We start from the raw sequence: 24,542 nt of genomic DNA on the forward strand, positions 1-24,542 counted from the left end.
TTTCAAAATTCTGGTTGACAGCTCGGAGAGGAATCATGGTTACCAGCTGGTCGTAAGCAGCTCAGGGCTGAACACAAAAGAGGAAAAAAATGTTAGGAGAAAATAACCTACCCATAAACCTTAATTCACTAGCCTTCCTTTCGAAGTCAGCCGCCCTCGATGCTCTCTAACGACTCTACCAGCCGTGTTATTTGTTATCGTTGTACTTTGTGTTCGAATGGTAGGGACTGTCGAGTGTTACCAAATCGTATTTGATAAATTAAATTTCAATCAAATAAAACAAAATTTTAAAAAAAACTAATACTCTAAAACGTTATTCGTTATAAACAACTACAGAATGTTTACAAAACGCTGTAGATGAAATTACAAGCGAAGCAGACGACCGGAAGTTGATTCCCCCCCCCACACACACACATATGTCAGTGACGTCCTTCACCTTAACCTCGTTAATTATTGGTGGTCATGGGGTCAAGAAACCCCTGAGTACAATAATTTAACCTCTATGTTGCTAGTTGCCGCACTTCGCCATCGTCTACACGAAATAAAATTACAGATTAGTTTTTCTTCGATTTAGAGTGCTCATTTGTGTATATAACTTATAGTTGAAATGCAGATGGCGTCAACAAAATGTAAACCACTAATATTACGCAGTGTAGAAGTCTAGAAAGATCGAGTAAGAGCAACAGGTTGTCAGTGAACAGGTTAAGAACGGACCTATAGAGTAGGAAAAATGTAGCAGACGACAGGATTTTGTCAGCTCGCACTAAAGGAATTCGGCAAGCACAGTAGATGCAACAAAACACAAATAACACCTTAGTATAGATACATCTATTGGTTAACAAATATGACAACGATTAACTGCTGTCTCTTTGTATTTTGAAAACAAAAGATAAATGAGATGCCTGAAAGGCCGCAAAAGGGAGGTCTCGATTTCTCAGTCTTATTTCAAAATATAAGTGAAATAAAGCATCAAAATAAATCAAAATGACTGAGATCAGTAATATTATGTATTTTAAGTGTTATTAATAGTAAAAATAAATTGTGATCAAAGGTACTGCTTCTCACACTCTTGAATATTTCTACATTATGTTTAGTGGATTTACATTTTCCGGCGACGCAGTCAAATATGGCGACTACCATTGATTCTCTAGCAATACCTGCTCGCAAATTTCGGAGATTTCACAAACGGAATAACGAAGCAACAAATATTATCTAATCAAAAGGAAGAACTGTGTTTTCGCCAATTTTGCAAAATGTATCGTGCATTGTATGATTACCAGAGCAGTTTGCCTGGTTATTTATCGTTCAAAGCCGGTGACCAGTTTACGGTCATCGAAAAGACAAATGATGACTGGCTTCTGGCACAAAATGGAATTGGACAAGTGGGATTTGTACCTCACAATTATATTTCTGGGACAAAGGTAAGGCAAACAGATACAAACCCTTCTGCTTGTTCTCTTTTTTTGTTTTGTTTCTTTTTAATGTTCACCACTACTACAAGTATACTACAGTGGGTGTGTGACAGAAGAAAGAGACAATAACAAAGACAGTTTGAGTGATAGCCAAGCAGTGTGCGTTTTTTTCTCTCCCTCGCCCGAAAAAAGATAAATTTGTAAAACAACACAAATATCTACAGAGAGAGAGAGAGAGAGAGAGAGAGAGAGAAAATAACAATAACTGCTTAAGAATTTACATAACTTATTGCTGAAAATTGTGTGAACAGGAAAAGTCCGCAGCTGTGCTAAAATTCGTTGATGGTTCAATTGAGGCAATTCACCTTCAAGCAGCAAGTGAAGGGGGCCACTACACCCATGATCAACGTGACAATCTCCAGTGAGATAGTCATTCACTAATATGTCATTGATATGCATTCATTTCTCTAACAGAACCAAATGAATGTCTCAGCAGATAACATTAGTTAACATGTCTATAAGCTTTATATATAAAGATGTAATAATAAAGTACATGTAGAACATAATTATTTTATTACACAAAATACAAAGTGATTTCAGCAGTGCAATTCATATCAGAGAAGGAGTTTTAAAACCTAGTCATCAATAAAATGTAAAAGGGTAGGCTTCAGGGAATTTTTTCCTACCACCAAAGTATGTGTATCTCTTTCATCAGTCACTGTTACGGTAACAAAAGTAAACACATCTTGCAAATTGGAATATGTCCAAGTCTGCCTGTATACACTAAATCTCAAATGCAAAGCACTTGTAATGGGAGTAAAACATTAAGGTATGCTGCATCATATACCAGGTCTTGAGTATTTCTTTATTTCATACTTTAAATTAAAATTGCTTTGTGCCTTAAATACCATTAGTGTTAGAATTCAAATGTATTCATAAATATTTGTTAAATAATGAAATTAGCTAATACTAATTAGATTATGTCTAGATGATTACTAGCAATTTTTCTGCTTTCCTTTTATTAGCTGTTGTAAGAACCAGTAAACACTAAACTTTGGTTTTCCAGGAAGATGATTAAACATAGAAGTGACCTGGCCTTTTACTTCCAGTCAAGACCACCCTTGGAAAAATCACAGTCTATGGGTTGTACTTTTCCAACTTCACCAAAAAGAGCTGCCCCAGCTCCACCTCTTTCAGGAGGTACACATTATTTAGAGTCTTATCGTTGAAACTGTGTTCAAACAATACTAGCCTTTAAAAATAAATATTACAAAAACTATTGTATTTTTGTTAAATTATCATTGCATTTGGAATCCAGACATTAAAAACTACTCTTTTTGATGAGGAAAGAATTAAGAAATTGTAAAATAATAATATAGGTCTTTCAGTTGTTAGTTGATTGTTTTATTTTATTTTACATTGACCATCGGGTTTTTAAAATTACTAATGAGCTCATGATTTCTTTCATGGTAGCACTCAGACAGTTATCAGAAATCCAAACAATTGCTGAATCAGCCTCCAAAGAGGGTTTACAGGATGAAAAGACAAGTCCTGTGTCTGACAGAAATGAATCTCCTGAATTTCCTCCCCCACCATCTCCAACAAGTGAGGCTGCTGACTTCAGCTACCATTCAGCCCAAGTAGGCAAGGATGCCATCCAGGAATCCAGTGTTAAAGAGGACATTCTTAATCAATCGAATACTGATTCACCGTATAAAACATCACAATCAGTAACACAGGTAACTTCTGAAGGTGACTTACTGAAGTCTGCATCAAAACCTCTGGATGTCTTTTCAGTGCCAGAGAAGATAGGACCAGAACTTCTTGAAGAAGTTCGTAGAAATACTGGACTTAGCTATGAGAAATCAAAGATAGCACTTGAAACAGTATTAGGATATGTTGGATTCCAAATTCCAGAGCTAGAAATGGTAATGGATCGTATTCTGACAACATTTCGGATTGAGGTATGTTGCAAGATCAGTCATGTTTTTCATAAGCATTAAAATACACTGATACATTTTCTTATTTTTTGTTTTTGATTATTTTTTTTGTTGTATATGCCATGCCAAATTTAATAGAGTTACTATTGTATTGTTTACAGACAACTTATGCATTAGTAAAGACTTTTGTCACAAAATGATTTGTTTTAGTGGGATCTTTAAAGTATTTGAGTTGCACATCAACATAAAATCATTACCAGTCATGCTGTTAAGGAGTACATTTCTTCAAGTTGTCTTGCCTATAGCTAATTATAATTCACCTGTGATATTATTGTGAATCAGAGAGACATCTCTGATGAAGACATTAAAAGCCACGATGCCCAGCAACTAACTGTAATCTTTGAGGAGCTCACTGCCTGCAAAGAAGACTCACAACAGCGCAGCTTGGCTTTGCATGAAGATGAGGCTGTTATTTATGAGTATCTGGAAGAACTGCTATCCATTCTAGTAAGAAAATGAAGTAATATAATATCAATACAATGGTAGTAATATAGAATTGGGAAGTTCTGTTACAAATTTCAGGATTATGATCACTATTTCTTTAGGTTTTGTTTGTTTTTAATCCAGCTGATAGTTTTTCATAAATCTTACCATTAATAATAATAATAATAAACATATTATAGCACTTTTCCAGTGATTTGTTCAGAGTGCTTTACAGACAGATCTGTCCACATAAAGGGAATCACTAATAACAAACAGACACAATTCCCCATATACAAGGTAAATGCAGACACATGCTATGCAAGTTATTGGTCACAGTGAAAAGATGCATCTTAAGTTTGGACAATGATGGTAAGAGAATCAGAGTGACGAAGCCTGATAGGGGATCTGTTTCAAGTTGATGGGGCTTGGTAGTGGAAAGACCTCTGGTCATACATCTTTGTCTTAGTTAGATGAAAAAGCTTGGTGTCAGAGGATAAGAAGTCGTGTGGATGTGTAGATGGGAGCGAGTTCGGAGAGGTACCAAGGACCAGTGCCAGAAACTACAGAATAGGTCAGAGTGGAAAGTTTATAGTTTCCCCCAAAATAAGACCTAACCCAAAAATAAACTCTAGTATAGCTCATGGTATAAGCCCTACCCTTAGTATAAACCCTTAGTATAAACCCCCTCAGTCAAACACGATGGATTAAATTTTTAAGTAATTATATTAGTAAATAACATTATTACTTTAATGCTTAAAGTAAATGATGATACAAATTATAACAGTCAATGGGAAATGGAGTCACATGAAATTCAGTCTGGAATTCAGAGTTTGGAGAGTTATGATGATGTTCCAGAAGAAGACATGACTGTATCAGAATAAATGTAGATTTTTGTTTTTGTAAGTTCATAAGTGTCTGTTCATGCTTGCATGCTATGCATTTGTGTTACTCAACCTTCCCACAATCACTGAGATACTCAAGTATTGGGGTTTGTGTGTAAATATCCATATATTGCAAAACTGAATAATTTCAGAGCTGTAAATCTTTTGTTTCCACGTAGGAAAATGCCAAACCATCAATATGCCGAAAGGCTATTGCTAGAGACAACTATGATATTCTCCACAGCCTTGTTCAGTACTACCAAATGGTAAGCATGTATTTCTTTATTTTGTTTTTTGTTTTGTTTTTTTTGTATGAGGTTCAATGATTCAATGACCTTGTGACTCAGCAAACTCTCTCCAGTCAACCCAGTTATTTTGAATGGGTACCTGTATCGTCTCAAGTACGTAGCTAACGAGTACATCTTCCGGCCTGCACGTGACCTGCACGTCCGGTTCGTCGTCACTCAGTCTCCTTCCGTATATGAGAAGGAGGACAAGGTCAGGACCTTGAACCTTCTCTGCACATCAACACAGTTGTCATATTATTAAACTTGTTTACAAATCATTCAAGCAAAAACGGATGTGTTGGATCCACCAGATATCACGTTCGTATTGCAATCCACGTTTGTTTTCTAACTTACCAAAACACAAACATATGAACACAGGCATAACAGTAATTGGAACTGGCCACAAAAGCTTAGAACTGTCTAGTGTAGCATGCCTGTCTAGTGTAGCCACTCACATTGAGAAGAATGTGAATGCCAACAGCATAGATGCAGTCTACAGCCTTGTTACATGGAATCTTTAACATGCCCATAGTACGTTCGGCTGCTAAAAGTAGCTGAAAGGTACTGTGATGTTTCTACTGAAGGTCAGCTCATAATATTTGATGCTACAATAACTCAGAACACATGCTCCTAGTTTTGGATGGTCATTGGCAAGCATTGTATTGCATTAAGGATCCATTTACCTTCAGCAGTTGTGGCCTAGGTGCTTTCTGCAATACCATTTTTTTTTTAACTTAAAAGAGCAATAAAAAGGGGTGCATAATGTACATTGTGCTGATCTTTTTGTCAAGTTATTTGTTTTTGATGAAAAAAAACATAAAGCTAGATAAAAGTACCAGATCTTAAAAGTGTTTTTTGTGTGCCTCTATGTGGCATCACGTGTGGTGCATACTACTTCACCCAGTCAAGCCAGTTGTTGAATGAGTACCAGACCTCTTATAAATGGCAAATGAAAAAAAGTTGTAAACATTAAGAAATAAAATGATTTTTGTTAATTGTATTTCTTCCATAGCTACCAGACAACCCGATCATGGGAGTTTAAGGGCTACAACTGCTCTTTAACCAAACCAGGGGCAGGAATCCATTCAGTTGTTTCAAAGAGCAATTGTTAACTCCTGTGGTTGGGTCTGGTAAAGTTTTAGAAGAAATGGCTGTGAGAAGAATGCAGTCTCTAATGTATCTGCTTTGACTGAAAGATAAGCGGTAAGTAGACGGAGGACATTCCTTCGACCTGCACAGGTCTATAGTGGCAGGAGGAACTGAAGACATGTACACGGCGCCCTCTAGGTGAGAGGGGGAAGGGAGAGGAGTGGGCATATGGAAATCTACACTGAGATGTTTGTTTTCCTTGTTCATCCGGGCTTCACGGCTGGTCCATCTGTTAGCAAGAGCGAGAAGCTTCTGTAGGTCGGGTGGCTGCCAGAAATCGCTGTTCAGCCAGGGCTAGGTCATGTCTACCAGTGTCTACCCACTTCTTCGTGTCTGGCTTGTTTTGTGTGGGGTCATCCTACAGTCACTGAAGTGTGTCGTGTGCAGTCACGTGCTGTGTTCAGTCATGTGTCAGTGACATTCTGTGTTCTGTCAAGCGTGGCGACGCCATTTATCACAATTACTCCCATCAATACTCCTTATCATTGCTCCCTTATATCATCATTACTTATTACATTATCATTACTCCCTCTGTGTTCTGTCGTGTGCAGTGACGTGCGCGGTGTCATGTCATGTTTAGTGACGTGCGCTGTGTTCTGTGGTGTGCAGTTACGTACGTGAGATGCTGGGAGCCCTGACATCATCAGGGTTGGTGCAGCTTGCGGAGGGTACAGGAGGGACAGGAGGCGGCCTACCTGGTGGCCCCGGAGCACCAGCGGGTCCTGAAGAAGGTGGCATGTGACGCCCTCATCATCTCCGATGTGGCCAGACAGTTCTCCAGCGTCAAGCCGTGCGTAGCCCGCGATGGGCCTGAGAGTGAGTTTCTGCTTCCGCCGGAAACTAGTCGCTAGCAGCAAGAACAGCAACTCATCATAGTTTAAAACATACGCTAAACACGCACAAACAGACACACAAACACACATACTAACACTAACACACACACATTATTCTCTCCCAGCGCGAGACACACACACGTTGACACACATACAAAGACACGCACGCACCCCCATCCTCACATGCGGAGGGGGAGAGAGTGTGTTTATCCTCTGTCTACTGACACGTGACCAAAGGTAGCGTTCTGAGCGTTCATTTCCCCATTTCTGTCATCGTGTGAACGCTACATGTGGACATCCGTTGGGACTCGTATCTTTATTTGTATTGTGTGACGCCCCGTATTGTCCCTCCCTCACTTTGGCTAGTCCGCGAGGAGTCTTGTGACTATAGGGCTGCCTGGCTCTCTTTGTGGCAGGTGCGCAGTACCAAGGTGACTACGAGAGGATGCTGGATGCCCTGGGGTCTGAGAACAACGAGGGCATCCTCCAGAGCATCCTGGCTGCCACCCCATGTCTTCAGGAACGTCTGGGTAAGCAAACGTTCCTAGCGGCTCACCTGTAGGTCATTGGCTAGTAGCGCACCTTGCGCTCGCTGACTTGAGCTGGTCCTGTTAGAGTAACTGTACGTGTTCATATCTTTCTATAAAGTCTGTTCATGCATATTAACCCAGACCATGGAGTCTCCTAACTCCTCCTGGAAACTCCCCGGGGAACCTGCCGGATGAACAAGCTCGGAGGAAGGAGGAGGGTCGGGCGTGGGGCTAGCAACCCCTGTAAAACAACCCCTGCTACAGAAACCGCACGGAGTCTCATCACTTAATCAGCTCTTCAAACTGCTTAATGTCACAAACGAGATTAGTTGTCAAAGGTCATTATACAAGAACTGATCCCTACATGGTTCTATTACCCAGCACATTTCCTGTATTTTCCATTGGCTATAACTATATAACTGTACATATATAAATATGATTATATGTGTCAGAAAAGCAGCTTCAGCCTTTGCTTCTGCTGCGATTTTATCGCAATGTGTTATTTTACCTTCACACTCTTTTCTTCTGATGTATCGTTTGATCTCACCGCCTCAGATTTTCTCGCGGCTTTCACTTCAAAAGTGGACACAGCGATGTAGTCTACCCACAGGTACGGTGCCAGTGAGAGAATCCACTTTTAGTTTTGAAAACTAGTGTTGTGAATAGCTTCCCACATTGCTACATTCATTCACTCACTCACCACCTCAACCCTCTTCCCCCAAATAATGAAGTACATTAAGTAGAAACAACTCCTACCTACTGTCAGGTCATCCGAGTCAGACAGAGGGCTTCTTGTCAGTGTGTTATCATGTCTAGGCTTTCTATTCTAGTTCGTACTCGTGCACTTAAACTTCCTCAGGTTCAGGACAACTAATTATCGCGCACGTTAATCTATCGTCGAGGCCGTGGTGCCCCTCATGTGAGAGAGGACGAGAAGCTTATGTCACGTGGTTAATGAAGTGCTCTCCTGGAGTTGGAGAGGCGCCGTAACCTGGGACCGTAGGTGTATACCAGAGCTAGGTTACTTCAGAGTTACCTGTAATTATAAAAATGCTAGACCTAGCAGTTCGGCTGATAATGGCCTTACAGTGTGAGCTGTAGCTACAGAGGGCTTGTAGGTATTACGTGGAGGTATGGATGATTTCGGAGAATTATGCATGCATGTGACCTTCACTCCGATGTGTTGTGTAGACCACTTCCGGTGTTGATGTGGACTACTTGCTATACGTGTGCGGTATCTGAACAACTTTCGTGCTTAATGAGAAATAAATTGTCTGCGAAAACAAAAAATTAAAAAAAAAGACTCATTATCGCCATCACAGAAAGGCAGCTAACTGCTGTCGCCCGTAAATTGCACCTGCTTTGGTATTAGGTGTGTAGGTATCAGTTACGGGTAGACTGCACCCAGCTACAGGCGTCATGGTGTTTGTCTCACCCGACTGCTAAGTAATTGTCAGTAACCTGACTCAGCACCCGACTTGACAGCTGTGCAGACGGCAAGACTCAGGTGTGTCTAATCCCCTCTGAACGGGTTACCTGTGAGGGAGACGGGGAGAACAGGTGAGTGTCAGGCAGGTGATCGTTTTCTCGCCAACGGTGACGCCTACATCATCTCCATCATCTAGCACCCGTCTACCTCAGTCTGCACTTTTGGTCGTCTTAGTGGCATAGCAGCTGACTGAAGTTCACATCAGAAAGTTCTCTGAACAAGAATGTACTGTAAAATTATTAATATTATGACAATTTTAATTATCTCTCGAAGTTCATATTGGGTGCAACACTGTCTCCTTTCTACCCATCCAGACGCTAGCGACCCCAAACAATGAATGTTAGAGGCTGACAGATGTTTGACAGGATGGAAACACAGGGAAACAAGCGAATCCTTTATTTACTGTCAACCTGTACAGTTCCTTCTTTCTTTCCCTCGCCTGTCTGCCAGCGTGGGGATCCCACGCAATGAAGGAACTGCATCCGCGGACCACTTTGAGAATCACTGGATTAGACCATTTATAATTGCCGATTGGACCACTGCACCATTTGATTTCCACAACAATGTGGACGTGCGTGAATAAGAACGTGAATGACGAAGTTTTCAGAATGCGTGACGTATTGATGACGAAAACATCGTATGAGACGAAAGACCATACGTCACGCAATCAGTCCAGTCTGGTCAGCCATCTTGGCAAAACGACAGAATAGAGAAGTTTCGTTTCTGCAAACTGTTGAAGAACTTGGACTGCTCAAGAACTGTTCCTGTGGTTGCAAGGTAAAAATTAAAGTACCCAGATTAAAAATTTTTAATATATTAAACGACCAGCATCTGAAAGATGAGCGATTCCTACTTATCTTACGACTACTTGGTGAGATTGATGTCCCTTTATTTTAACTACCTGCCTAGTGTCAGCTCTTTGGTAATATTCGTCTTTGCCCGTTTATCTGCGTCAGATTTTGTGTACCAGTGCTCAGTGACTTTGTGATATCATTTTCTATCTCTCTGGATTGGTTGCTGTCTTTGCGACTTCTATCAATTATCTGGAGCATTTTATTTCCATTATAACGTCTGCGCCATCTTGCCGTATTTTAGATCTGTGCATCGTCTGGATTGCCTGTGCCACACACAGCAGTTTTTGTCTCTCTCACAATTGTGTTCCTTTTAGCCACCTTTCATGAGTCAATTACACTACTCTGCTTCTGTCTTAAAAGTCCTTGCCAAAAATGTGTCTGGTGTATTGGATATTAACTTGCTGTCCTATTGCAGAAAACTTGGTCTAATTAATAAGAAAACTGTGCGTGGAGTACGTGGTGGGAGGAAAGTGCGTGCATGTAGACTTGCTCATTCCCGTTCAGACTTAGTGCAAGTGTTGGCACCAAGCTCTGGCACCAGTGAGCCTCTAGGACTTACTGCCTCTGTGGAAAGTTTGTCTTTGGGGCTACGGCCCTGTTTCTGTAATTCTTCATGCTCCAGTGCATCTGTCCTTGATGGCCCCTTCACCACTGTGTTGGTGACTGATGCCAACCCTGTGCCTATTGACATCTCATTAATTTCTTGTGACACCAGTGTTCCTGCTGTTCCTCCGCCCACCTCCCCTACTCCGGCATTCCCTTTCCAGTTCACAGACCTGTCCCCTCACTGTACGTCTATTGTGAATGAAGATGGGTCTAGTGTTGACCCCCTTACATCAGAAACGCTAGATATTACAAGTTCGTCTGAGAGTCAGATAGTTCAGACTCAACTGTTATGTGGCCTCCTCAACGCCCAGTCGGTCGTCAGGAAGGCCGTGGACATTCACGATATGATTATTGACAAGTCACTGGATTTGCTGTTGCTCACTGAGACGTGGCTTAGGGAGGCTGGAGATGAACTTGTTATCAAGCAAATCACTCCCGTGGGATACTCGTTCATTCACAATCCCAGGTCGGGAGATAGATGTGGTGGTGGGATTGCTGCTGTATATAAGAAATCCGTGCTTCTGAGGCCTTTGGTGTCAGAAACGTTCAAGACTTTTGAGTCACTCAGTTTTGCCCTCACTCGTGGTTCACTGACGTTTCATGTCTTGCTTCTATATCGCCCTCCTTACTCTAGAAACAACAAAGTGACTAATTCAGCGTTCTGTGAGGAGTTTATTCCCCTGGTCTCCAACCTAGCTGCTGCCAACAAATACTTGTTAATTCTTGGAGATGTGAATCTTCATTTTGATGTGCCATCTGACCCTGACACTAAGAGACTTTGTCAGCTGTTGGATTCCCTTGATCTTGTTCAGCATGTCAACTCCTCTACCCACTGTAAGGGTCACACCTTGGACTGGGTTATTGCGAGACCCGGCCATCACACTGTTAGGTCTCTTGTTGTGGAAGACTTGCAGCTTTCGGATCATTTTCTTCTGTTGTTTACTACCAGCATGTCAAGGCCTGGCTTACCGAGAAAGACTGTGTACACTAGAAATGTGCGGGGCATGGACTCTGATTCTTTTCGTACTGAACTTCAGCGTTCTGCTCTCCTGGTCTCCCCTCCTGACAATGTGGATGAGCTTGTGGCTCTGTACAACAGCACCCTGACTGCTCTTCTTGACAAGTTTGCGCCTGTGAAAAAGAGATGCATTACTGAGCGTCCTGATACCGCGTGGTTTACTCCAGAGGTACGCCAAGCCAAGAAGGTCAGGCATCAGGCGGAGCGCAAATGGCGCAAGAGTAGACTGGAGGTGGATCGTCAGATTTATCGCCATACACGGAGCCAGTGTTCAGCCATCATTGTCAAAGCTAGGTCGCGGTATGTTATGAACATTCTAAGCTCTGCAGTTTCTGATTCCCGCAAGATGTTCGCAGTTGTGAATGGTCTCCTGGGTAAAGATGTGACTCAGCCTGTTCTTCCAGAGATGGATGACCAGACCGCTGCCAGTACATTGTGCTTACTTTGAAGACAAGATAAAGACCATAATAGACAGCTTCAGTGACTCGGTTGATACTGTGGAGCAAACCAGTGACTTGTTTTGTGGCACGCCTCTCTCTAACTACAGACCTAAGCACAGCTGTGAGACAGCCCTTCTGCGTCTTATGAACGATCTTCTGTGCAGTGCGGATGCAGGGAAAGTGACTCTTGTGGTCCTCCTTGATCTGAGTGCGGCCTTCGATGTCATTGATCACACCACTCTACTAACTCATCTCCAGATGGAGGTGGGCATTGGTGGTTCCGCCTTGCAGTGGTTCCATTCCTACCTCAGTGACCGCACACAAAGGGTGATGGTCAATCAAGCTTCTTCAGTGACAGTTCCATTGCTGTGCGGTGTTCCGCAGGGCTCTGTTTTGGGCCCGGTTCTATTTTCTATTTACACATCTCAGCTTGGTCCTCTCATTGAGAAGCATAATGTGAACCGTAAGATGTTTGCAGATGACACTGAACTCTATTTTTCATTTAGTACTGACAGTGAGTCGGTGCGTGCGGCAGCTTGTGCTGTAGAAGATTGTTGCTTAGAGGTCAAGTCATGGATGCTGAGGAATAAACTCAAGCTTAATGATGAGAAGACAGAGGCGATGCTATGTGGTTCCAAGCTTAGCCTTAGCAAAGTCTCTCTAGACTCCATCCAAGTGGGTCAAGCTAGAATCCCCCTCTCCAGCTCCGTACGGAACCTTGGACTCTATGTCGACAATCTTCTAACTATGTCTGATCATGTCAGTTCTGTAGTCAAGGCATGTTATTTCCACATCCGCACTCTTGGACGACTCCGACCCAGTCTTAATAAGAAGACTGCAAATGCAGTTGCTGTGTCCCTCATCGGTTCTACATTAGACTATGCCAACAGCTGCCTCTGGGGTATTTCAAAGAGCGAGTTGTCGAGGCTTCAGCGAGTGCAAAATACGGCGGCGAGGATAGTTGCAGGAAAGAAAACAACTGACCACATTACTCCTGTACTTCGTGACCTACATTGGCTTCCTGTGGAGAAGAGAATTGAGCACAAAGTGTTAACCTTAACCTATGGCTGTCTTCACGACCTTGCGCCTGCATATCTACAAGAACTCATTCGCTGTTACCAACCTCAGCGGAGCCTTCGTTCAGCAGCACACTTCAGACTTGAACGACCGAGTGTTCAGTCAGGGAATGCTAACAAGAAGACTGCGGGTTTTAGATCCTTCTCCAATGTAGCCCCGCTTTTGTGGAACTCGCTTCCCCTCTTGACCAAGGAGTCTGATAGTATTGCATCTTTCAGGAAAAATCTTAAGACTCACTTGTTTAAACTTTTTTGAAGTTTTCATTTGACCTGCAGTTTGGTGGCTGCTGGGATCACCGCGCATTGAGCGCATCTTTGTGATGCGGATACTAGCGCGCTACAAAACTCCATCATCATCATCATCATCATCATATCAAAATGGAGACGCATCAGAAGAAATTGCTCTAAGGACACGTTCGTGGTCCATCATTATTTAGGACCCCTGCAAATGTAATCAAGAACTAGCCTTGCTTCCCACCACCCCAAAAAAGAAAAATTTACAGAATTTCTGCAAAACTTATCGTTTGTCAAAACAAATTTAAAATGACTTTTTTCTTGATCTGCAGAAAATGCCGAAAGCAGCAAAGTTTGATCGAGTCCTCAGTAGTGGCCGTGGACGGGGACGTGGAAGGGGAAGGGGACGGGGGCGTGGACGTGGTGCGCAGGTAAATCCCTCATGTTGCAGTTTGTCATGTGATAACTAGTAGTACTAATTTGTGTTGTTACCACGTATGGGTAGCCTTCCCTAAGACATATGGCCCATACACTTTTCCTGTCTAAAAGATTTTTCTTGATATAATCTTGAACATGAATATACTTACTTAGTACTTCATCAGTTAGTACCTTTTCAATAATTCTGTCCATCATTTCTTTATTATCTGCATACATAATATCTTTTACCAGATGAAATATATGTTGCCGTTGATCCCTGTGTACCTGGGTCTTTTGATCCCATATATAACGCCAAAAGGCTTGTAGTAAATGGAATGCACACAAAAGCTGCCCTGACTCAGGGAAAATTTCCGCAAGAGCTGCTCTCTCTGCCCTAGAGTCATCAGTCATAAAGATAAGAGGTCCCTTCTGACCTCGGCCAAAAAACCCAGAGGGGCCAATTACAGAACAGAGCAACTTTAGGCTTGCTTTAATGGTGCTTGTGGATTCACTGGATGTGATTATCACACCAAGTGGTAATCCACCCAAACAGCTGTGAGTTACCAGAAGGAACACACGAACACCAGTGCGGTCTACATTTCCTGTAGAATCTATGAACACTATTTCCCCACTGTGTTTTAAGGTGTGATGCACCCTACGCATCAGTGGGGTACAAATGACAATCATTTGGCCCTCTTCAGTCATGTCCATCTTTGCAAAATCCACAGTAGCATCTTTGGTGGTTGAATCTTCCTGACAGGTGATTGTCTGTTGTGGAAAATTTGAGTTTATACTCTGTATGAAGACCTTCAAAGAATCAGTAGAGTAATTTCTTCCATATCTCTCCTGTCCCAGTGCATAACTCCGCCTGAAAGTTACATTCATTGAAGTTGTAAATGCCATAAAAGACATGAAACTGCGAAAAATGAATTCTTATGCCTTCTGCCTAACTGCAAGCATATAATTTCACTTTATTATAAATATATGTATCATCATCAGGAAAGATGCATAAACATCAGTTTCTCGTGTGACAAGAGGGCTGTCAAAAATTTCTGTTCTGTTAGAAATATTGTCATTGTAAAATATTCCTGGCTATACAAAAGACCTATATGTTCTTGCAATGAAGGCCTGATCCAAAACATTCTAAAGCCTCCACTCCAGACTCGATTTTAAATTTAATTAAATCTTAATATTTTTAACTCTGAACTCTGTCATCAGTCTAGTAAAGATTCTAGTAAAGAACTCCTTTCTAGTTTTTAAGATGTTACTTGGTTTTTTCAGGATGTAAACGAGTAAAATACAATCAGATGTATAGGAATTTTATGTCAGGGTGGTGGGGGGTGGGGGAACCAAACAGTATCAATGACAATTTAGAAAATGTAAAGATTAAGAAAGTAGATCCATCTTACCTGTACACCCAGCTGAGATCTGGACACAAAGCACGATCACCACTGATGGTAATATAGTTAACTGGATCCTCCAGCTGCAAGTCAAACTTAAATTTCTCAAGAGCAGCAGCAGAAGCATACCCATTCAAAAGCAGCTGGTCTATCTCGGTCTGTGTTTCTTTTGACACATCCCTGTGCTTCAGTGCTGAGGCAGCATGAATTGGGTGGTTGTGGTGGAATAAAAGGTATATCTTGGTAGGGTGCTCCAGACGTTGTGGATCTTTGGTTTTCCATCTAAAATATCAGAATAAGTATCCATCTAAAAATGAACATATATAAACAGATAAATGAAATAAACTAATAAAATACCATAAAAAGTAAGAAAAGAATCTGATGATGATTGACTACTATGTAAATGCTGAAATATGGATACATTTGTAGACTGTAGTCAACTTTAGAAAGGAGGTATTTTCTTAACAAGACTTCCTAATATGACAATGTTTTAAGTACATAAGATAAGATAAGATAAGATAAGATAAGAGAATACTTTATTGATCCCTAGAGGGCAATTCAGTTGCAGCTCGATTATGTATATTAAACCCACAGGCAGTCGTGTTGCAGTCAATCATACCAGCTCGATTAAAGTCATACATGATCGCATGCACATCACATTCATAATCCATTCAAAAGTCTGACGGCTGAAGCAACAAAAGACAGCCGCAGTCGGTTTGTCCTGCATGCAGGCACACTATATCGGCGACCTGATGGGAGCTGGACAAGTTCACCCGACAGAGCATGCCTGTCATCACGAAGGATGGCAGACACTTTCAGAAGAGTCCTCCTGTTATACAGATCCTGAAGAGAACTCTGGGTGGATCCAACGACTTTGGAGCAGGTGGATACCACACGATGTAGGCTGCTCTTGTCCTTCACCGATAAACTATTATAGAAACAGATGAACGAGAAGGACAGCACGCTCTCTATATGTGATCTGTAAAAAAGCTGAAGAAATTGGGGGGAGACAGAGAAAGACTTCAGCTTCCGTAGGAGGAAGAGGCATTGTTGAGCCTTCTTCACGACAGATTGAGTGTTGACATCCCAGCAAAGTCGCCTATCGAAGATAGTGCCCAGGTATTTAAAAGCAGAAACAATTTCCACCTCCTTGTCATGGATGACACAGACGGGACACGGTGGAGAATTCCGACGGAAATCAAAGACAATCTCCTTCGTTTTACTCACATTAAGTTCTAGAAAGTTGTCATCGCACCAAACAATGAATTCTTCCAAAGCAACACCGTGAGTGTGCACCGGCCCGCTAAGGAGAGACAGCAGTGCAGTGTCATCAGAGAATTTGACAAGATAGTGACCCTCATGACTACTGCGACAACTGTTGGTATACAGGATAAACAGAAGCGAGGATAGAACACATCCCTGAGGTGAGCCGGTGCATGTGGTGGTTAAGTCGGAAAAAGTACCATTGACAAGAACTCGTCGCTGCCTGTCGACCAAAAAGTGAATTATCCATGACACTAGCTGATGATCAAGGGAAAACTCGTCGAGGAGTCTTCGAGCTAGGATATGTGGCTGGATAGTGTTAAAGGCCGAAGAGAAATCAGCGAATAAGAGTCGAGCATGGGCTTGAGGATTCTCCAGGTGTTTGATTAAAGTGTGGAAGATGAACAGTTTAGCATCATCAACACCTCGCTTGGACTGGTATGCAAATTGCAAGGGATCAAGACGATTGTTAGCGGCATTAAGAATCAATGCTTTGATGATTGTCTCAAATACTTTCATGACCAACGATGTTAAGGCCACCGGTCTAAAGTCATTGAGATGCCGAGCTGAAACTATCTTTGGAACTGGAACAATGGTAGATAATTTCCAAGCAGCTGGGATGGAGAGTGAATCCATAGAGCGCTGAAAAAGATGTTGAAAAATGCCTCCAAGTTGGTGCGCACAGAAACGTAATGTCAAACTCTGTCTCATTTCCTTTACAGCTACAGATGATGTAGTTATGTGCTTGTGGCAGGATCTCCTGAGAAAATTTCCGTTGCATTATACTTTCAAAATGTATTCAATCTATGTCAATGAACACACATATGCTTCATTTCTAATTCACTGATCAGCAGCGACGAGCACTCTACACCTACCATTTAATTAATGATTATCTTTTGTTACAAAATGCACAGTTCTTGACAAGCGAAAACAAGACACCAGCACTATCCCAACTGTTTAAAAAAGGGGGATAAGCCACAGTGACCACCTGTCTATCATGCGTTAGCCACGGAGTGATTGGGGGCTCGAGCTAATTAAAGGTGTTAATTTATAAGCAGTTTAGTGTGAGAGCACGCGGTAAATGTCGACGTGATTTGGTAGAGGTATCGAGAGTGTGATAGGCCGAAGGACGGAATCACAACCTGTACCATCTCCACGGGCTCTTCCCCAGAGTTACGCGACACAGTTATAATTCGCACTTTAAATGATGCACAAAATACACGAAAATACGGTTATATCTCTCTGTAGATAACAACATTCAAACTATCATATCACCCTTATATAATTGTAGAGGGCCGGTAGTCCGGCGTTGTTGCCAGTTGTGGCGGGATCTGCTGAGGCATTGTGCCAATCTAATGCAGAAAAGCAGATTATAAGGGTATACCTGAAACCTTATTAAAACCATGTAAGGTTACAGTCTTCAGCTCATTTTTCCTTGCTGCTTTTTCAGCTTCATCTGCCAGTTTCTCGGTGTAGTCTCTTTTGTCAGACTTTGTCATCTTCTCTACCTCTTTGTTTAGTTTTGTATATCTTTGTCTGTGTTGTTCCTTCAGGCGTTCGGATCTAGTGCTGTTGATTTTTTGTTTGGCTGACTTTCTCTCGTCTATCTTCTGCCATGTCTCTTCTCTGATCCCCTGTTCCACAAATCTCTGATCTAAATTTAATGATTGTTTCCAATGTACACTAACACCCACATATATGCATTAATGAAGTTTTTTTAATTATTATTTTCAGCAGGCGTCCCCCCAGCAGGCTTCCCCCCAGCAGGCATCCCCCCAGCAGGAGTCCCCCCAGCAGCAACGCCGAGGCCCCTACGTCGTTCCTCAGATACGGCGAGACACGGCTGGGGATTCAGCAACAGCGGGAGATGGTGTGGGGGATGTTGCAGCCGCAGCCCCCGCAACAGTAAGGGCCATCCCACACATCCCACAGCCCACAGCCAGGCCGGAAGAGGATCTTCCCGGCCCTCAACCAGCCGGCCCGGACCCCAACCAGCCGGGCCGGACCAGCCGGGCCCTCAACCAGCCAGCCCGGCCCCTCAACCAGCCGGCCCGGACCCCAACCAGCCGGGCCGGACCAGCCGGGCCCCTCAACCAGCCAGCCCGGCCCCTCAACCAGCCGGCCCGGACCCCAACCAGCCGGGCCGGACCAGCCGGGCCCCTCAACCAGCCAGCCCGGCCCCTCAACCAGCCGGCCCGGACCCCAACCAGCCGGGCCGGACCAGCCGGGCCCCTCAACCAGCCAGCCCGGACCCCAACCAGCCGGGCCGGACCAGCCGGGCCCCTCAAGGCCCGAACCAGCCGGGCCTCCATTGGACAGCACTTTAGTTACAATTAATGGGTGGATGGAATATTTAAGTTCCACGCCAAAGATGGAATTGCAGAAGCTGTTAATTGATACAGCATTCAACTTTGTCCGCCCATATATGCCCAATTTGTAATTTAATACCTTTACATTTTTCCCCTTTTGCGTTCATTTTTCTTAAATTTTTTTTTTACATTTTTTTCTAAGTGTACTAATTAAAGTAGGTGCCACAATTTTTTAAAGAAACAAAATGTCATTTAAAAGACCGGGAAAAGTTTCTGCATTCCAAGTTCCGAGGGAAGAACAAAGAAAATGCAGGCAAACTTGATCTTACAGAAGTTCTAATTATAGAGCAAGATCCAGCAGTTATGATTCTCAAGCAGCGAGAGAAGTCTGAGTAGTGATAGACTGCTGCATGATGACTACGAAAGATAGAGACTGAGAGGTCACAGAAATCAAGAAGGAGGTAGTGACAGCCACTTTCTTAATATGACCACCAGTTACAGTGAAGGAAGAGAGTGATTGCTAGAACATAACTCTAAGAGATCCACAAAAACCATGCCGCACAGCAGTGAAAACAGTGACAGCTGCAATCGTAGTCAGTATCCAGGCAGAGATAAGTTGGAGAGAAACCACAGCAGCCAATGTAAAGAAGAGGGTTATGGAGATGTAAGAAGAAGTGATCATCACAGAACAGTCCAAGAGGAGAACTACTTGGTGGTTGATGTTCGTCAAGAGAGAAGCCGACAGTGGAATTCAGATCAGTATTCTGATTCTGATGAAGAACTGCTTCATGAAAGTTTAAGGCGTAAGAAACTCGCCCATCCATATTTTTCAGAAGAGGATGATAAGAGTTGGTCACCTGATAGATACAGTTTGGAAAAGAACAATTAAGAGAAAATGCGTAAGAGAAAACTGAAGGGAAGTAACAGGCATGACTCTCCAGGCCCTTCACGCTCTTCTAAGGTCTGGAAGCAAGACATGAGCTGTGGATCCTCTGCTGTCAGAAAAAGTGAAGAACCTGACTCAGAAGGAGAAAAACATTTAATATCAAGCCAGGTTCCCAAGAAAAAAACCAAATCTAGAAAAAATTTTAAAGGGAAGGAGAAAAAACAAAATACCTCTATGTCAAATAATGCACAAGTTACAGGGTTGAAACTTGGTCAGAAGGGAAAAATCCCATCATTGATGGATTTAGAATTCCCACCATCTATCTCGGCAAGAAACTTGGAAAAGGGTCCTGCAGATGTCCAGCCAAACTACAGCAGTACTTCCCATGGAGATAAGCATGGACACTTTACTGATGCAGAATTTGATGATAGGTCTAGGTCAGAGTACAGGAGTCAAAGTGAGAGTGGTGCAGAGGTGCAAGCAGGTTTCCGGGTGCATGACAGAGACACTAGGCACTTGGAGAGCCACACACGTAAAAGTGGTGGGGAACGCAGGTTGCTACCTTCCGAGTATGATATTGAACACCGTTGTCCTGATTATGTAGATTATGATGGCCAGTGGGATAACATACGTTGCGGAAACTATGAGGCGGACTATAGACACTATGAGCAAGATGATTCTGTTAGCAGCCGAAGGAACAAGCATGGCTACATTGATCAAGATGCTCCTAGAGGCAACACTGGCAGGCTTGTGGACAGCCGGTCACCAGATTTTCACAGGCACAGTGACAGTGATCAAGACTCTGACCAAGATGGCACCAGAAGATCATGGAGGGAAGAAAAACGAAGTCGGCATTCTAAAAGGAAGGATGAGAAGTCTGTAGATGATGAAGCAAAGGTGAAGGCTACAAAAAATGTTCTTAAGAAGGACATAAGACATTCGGACAGGATGAGCTCCTTGAAGAAAAGTGAAAAAAGTCAATCAGGGAAACCATCTTCTGATTGTGTGGAGGATGCTGACAGCAACAGTCAGGCCTGACGAGAGGGGGGGAGGGGTCTGGTGTACCCAGGCCCGCGGCTGTCAAGGGGGCCAGGCTTTGGTCAGTCTGAGACTCAGATTGTAAAAGTACAAGGGGCCCGGAGAGATCGTCTGTCCCGGGGCCCGGGCTGGCTCTCGGCGGCCCTGGCAACAGTGACAACAAGAAGGGGGGTTTGGAAGCAGCAGTCAGGTACTTGTTTCTCTTATTATGTTTTACACTTACTTCTGCACAAAAGTCTGAGTATTGAGTATTTTGTATTGAGTGTTTTATGTTAAGTATATTGAATCAACTTAGACCAGTGATGCCCAACCTTTTTCGGCCTGCGGGCCATATCCATTTCGGACAGCCGTGTCGCGGGCCACTTCACCGCAAAAATACAAAAAGGAAAAAAAAATAGAGCAGATACCATTTTTATTAGAAACAAGTTGTACTTACCATTAATTATGTAGTAATTAGTGGGATATTTGAAGTTGTTTTCCCGAAACCAACTTCTGAATGTCCGGCCTCATCGTAGAGACAACAAGTCGGAGCACTGAATCGAAATGTTCGTCCATCGAACATGGGGATAAATACTTCTTCTTCCTTTTTTTTTTTTTTTCGTTTTTTTTTTCGGTCTTCTTTTATTACTAACATGCCGATTTCCTGCACTGTGGGCAGAAGTTTCGCGGGCCGAATATGGCCCGCGGGCCGTAGGTTGTGCATCCCTGAAATAAGGTATTCCTTCATTTCTTTCTCCCTTCCTCCCTTTCTATGTACGTTCTCACATTCACTTATTTTTTCTTTTTACCATTTTTCCCTCGTTTATTAATTTTTATCTCTCTATTTGGCTTTTCTTCCTCCTTTATTCCTTCAATTATTCTCTTTATTCCTAACAGCATTCATTACTTTTGCGTGTTTTCGCGGGTAGTTTGATTGTTTGGATGGGTGGGCGGATACCCGATGATCAGCTGAGTTTTAGGCTGTTTTGTTTGTTACGTGTCTTCTTGATTGATTTATTCATTTACTGGATCGAGTGAAAACCCTCTGTACCTAGTCATCACTAAATGTTTCCACAAATAACCACAGATATCAACGCGCTCGAGATCATGTTCCCATTCATATTTGCATTTTTTTTTCTGGCCACAGAGTTGCTGTAAAAGCAGGGATTCCTCAGTGGCAGACTTCGAGTCTGCTTTTGTTCCTAGACAAGCGTGACACCCCTTTCACCCCCGAAAAGTTCTTCTACGACACCATCTGCCTGGACTACTGCGGGGCGCCGGGTCCTCTCTACGTCACCTTCACGGCCGCTGCCTGGAGCTTTGGTTACATCCTCCTCTTTCTCCTCTTTGTCTTTGTCGTCGTCATGGCCTTCGGCGACGCCTACAGCGTGTCCTCCACCAACCAGCTTCTGGCTACAGCTGCCGGAGGCTTCGTTCCTTTCCTCTTCCGCTACGTCTTCAAGTCCCCGGACCCCCCGTCCTTGCGAACGGACAGCGTGCAGTTTCAATCACAGTTCCATCAGGCCATCAATCGCTACGCACAGAACTGGCCCGTGTACGACCTCATCCCCACCCAGTTCCGTGAAATAAGCCTCGCGGACATCATCGTCCGCAACAGCACGCAAGAGGTCACCAGGTCAAACCATGACCCGCACGTGCTACCCGATATAGAATCTGTATCCAGCGAGGGAGAAGATTTCATCGACGTTCACATGTCCAACGAGGCAACGTCAAACGGAAACGACGACGAAGGTTTTGATATGATTATTGACGTTTCAGCGGAAGACTCGAGATGCCACGGGTCGTTTGATACCCAGCTCGGCATGCTGGGTAATCTGAGAAACCTTCGTCCAAGTTCGTCGTGCTTCAGTGGTCTCATATACAGACCTCGTAATTCTAGTAAAGGCAAGGTTATTGAGGTTTAAATAAGTGGGTTTAGGTTTTATACATCGTGTAGAAAATACCTGTGGGGACATTGATAAAAGGCCCTTTCTGAGGTCAGCAAACTCCCAGCCGTTATAAACATGAATTTACTGTTAACCACCCCATCGGCCTTTCCTCTTCTTCTTAAATCCACACACACTGTGTCGGAACAAAGCTTCACAGTGTTTGTTATCTGTTCCTTCTTTAATAATGATTTTGCAGATGAATAGTAGCATTAAAAAGATGACAGCTAATATATCACAGCTGTTGAGATATATTTTTTTAACATCACTCTACCCTCAGACAAATTTATTAAATTTCTTAAATTCACAAACTTCTGACAGAGGTATTTTCATTTAGTTACATTTACAGAAAAAAAGGACAAGTACGCTGGCGAACGAAGAGATGACATGTAAAAAAAGAAAAACATGCTAGTCTGGTTAGAGGAGAAACTTAACTAGTGTTACTGGCATTTGGGAAAAGAAACAATTTTGGATGCTGTCTTTTTCAATCTAGTTATTATTGTGATATTAGATTAAAATTTTTACTGCTGTTTTAGTCTTCAAAAGAAAATTAAGCTATCGAAGAGAAGTCCAGAGTACAATTTTCTGACTACTCCTACAAGAAATAATATTATTTTAACATTGACAGTGTTGTGGCTTAAGCATCTATATATCCACCCAGCTATTCATCCAGCGATTTGTCCACCTGTGTCTTCAGCTGTCTATTCAGCGATCTGCCTAGTGATCCACAATCAGGATTGTTTGCGAGCAGCCACAACCATCGGCTCAGTCATCTGCTCAACTACTGACTCAACGATCATTAACCCATCTACCACTTCAATCATCCCAAGAACCATCCTGACAGCCTGTTGCTTCGCATTCGTGGCCACCGACACATGAGCTTGACTTTTGACTTTTGAGTTTCAACACCAACATCCATCACTCGTCAAGACATCAGTCACCTGCTACAACAACCTCACGGTCAGGAGGAACCCAGAATAATGACAATGACCCGAGTCTCCTTGACCCAGGTCGCTTCCCGCAGGACACTGTCCTAAAACATTCATTATCATCATCATCTGCGTTTAGTTTTTTTTCTTCTTGTTTTTAGAAATTAAATGTGTTAATCGTTGGTCGATCCTTTTAGTTGTCTTTTTTTTAAAGAAGAAGAGTGTAGTGCGGGTGTTGTCACATATACATGTCCACGCTAGCAACCACTTCTCACCCAATTAGCTGTCTATATATGTATATATTTCCTTGTGTGTGTATACTGGTGGGTAAAAAGTGGATGAAGAGCGAAATAGACGGAGGAAAAAAGAGTTAGTTAATCAAAGTGAGAAACAGGGTGTGGGGGTGGGGTATGTAAAGTGGGGGATGAGAAACATGAATTCGTAAGTCCTCGTTCACCTTTGAGGTAACCATTGAGGTGTTAATAACATTTTTCATGTGCCAAATAAGAAAGAAAGCTCTAAAAGAATTAAATTTTAATCCGAGGTAAACAGAAATAATGAAAAAAAGGAAGGATACAAATATAAAGAAAAGACATTGATATGATTTTGGTAAATATAAATGATCACATGAATAAACCAATCTTTTATGGAACAGGAGAAAAGTCGATATTCACTCATAAAAAGGTATTCATTTTTAATTTGTAGGAACAACTTGTGAAGTTGTCAACAAGGGACAAGAAACATTTCAAAATTCTGGTGGACAGCTCGGAGAGGAATCATGGTTACCAGCTGGTCGTAAGCAGCTGAGGGCTGAACACAAAAGAGGAAAAAAATGTTAGGAGAAAATAACGTTCCCATAAACCTTAATTCACTAGCCTTCCTTTCGAAGTCAGCCGCCCTCGTTGCTCTCTAACGACTCTACCAGCCGTGTTATTTGTTATCGTTGTACTTTGTGTTCGAATGGTAGGGACTGTCGAGTGTTACCAAATCGTATTTGATAAATTAAATTTCAATCAAATAAAACAAAGTTTTAAAAAAAAACTAATACTCTAAAACGTTATTCATTATAAACAACTACAGAATATTTACAAAACGTTGTAGATGAAATTACAAGCAAAGCAGACGACCGGAAGTTGATTTCCC

General features: G+C 42.6%; 1 protein-coding gene and 1 long non-coding RNA gene across 3 annotated transcripts; one reads left to right on the forward strand and one right to left on the reverse strand.

The window, feature by feature from the left end:
* Positions 1-6,908, reverse strand: LOC112571817. Its single transcript, XR_003100891.1, has 4 exons — positions 6,770-6,908; positions 5,104-5,234; positions 3,673-3,856; positions 1-67 (listed from the first exon to the last, which is right to left on the reverse strand). It is a non-coding gene; the product is annotated as an uncharacterized LOC112571817 (long non-coding RNA).
* LOC112571813 (NCK-interacting protein with SH3 domain-like) lies at positions 892-23,581 on the forward strand. 2 transcript variants are annotated; one of them, XM_025251118.1, is made up of 11 exons: positions 892-1,421; positions 1,724-1,833; positions 2,479-2,612; positions 2,886-3,376; positions 3,695-3,859; positions 4,896-4,982; positions 6,762-6,968; positions 7,402-7,515; positions 13,565-13,663; positions 18,047-20,735; positions 21,672-23,581. In XM_025251118.1, exons 1-7 carry the CDS (start codon positions 1,254-1,256, stop codon positions 6,771-6,773), a joined length of 1,167 nt encoding a protein of 388 aa, XP_025106903.1. In that variant the 5' UTR covers positions 892-1,253; the 3' UTR covers positions 6,774-6,968; positions 7,402-7,515; positions 13,565-13,663; positions 18,047-20,735; positions 21,672-23,581. The 2 variants fall into 2 exon arrangements, with proteins under 2 accessions (XP_025106903.1, XP_025106904.1); XM_025251119.1 differs by lacking the exon at positions 7,402-7,515.
* Positions 23,582-24,542: the final 961 nt, after the last annotated feature.

This window comes from Pomacea canaliculata, linkage group LG9 (assembly GCF_003073045.1).
Source record: "Pomacea canaliculata isolate SZHN2017 linkage group LG9, ASM307304v1, whole genome shotgun sequence".
In the NCBI taxonomy this organism is placed as follows: Eukaryota; Metazoa; Mollusca; class Gastropoda; order Architaenioglossa; family Ampullariidae; genus Pomacea; species Pomacea canaliculata.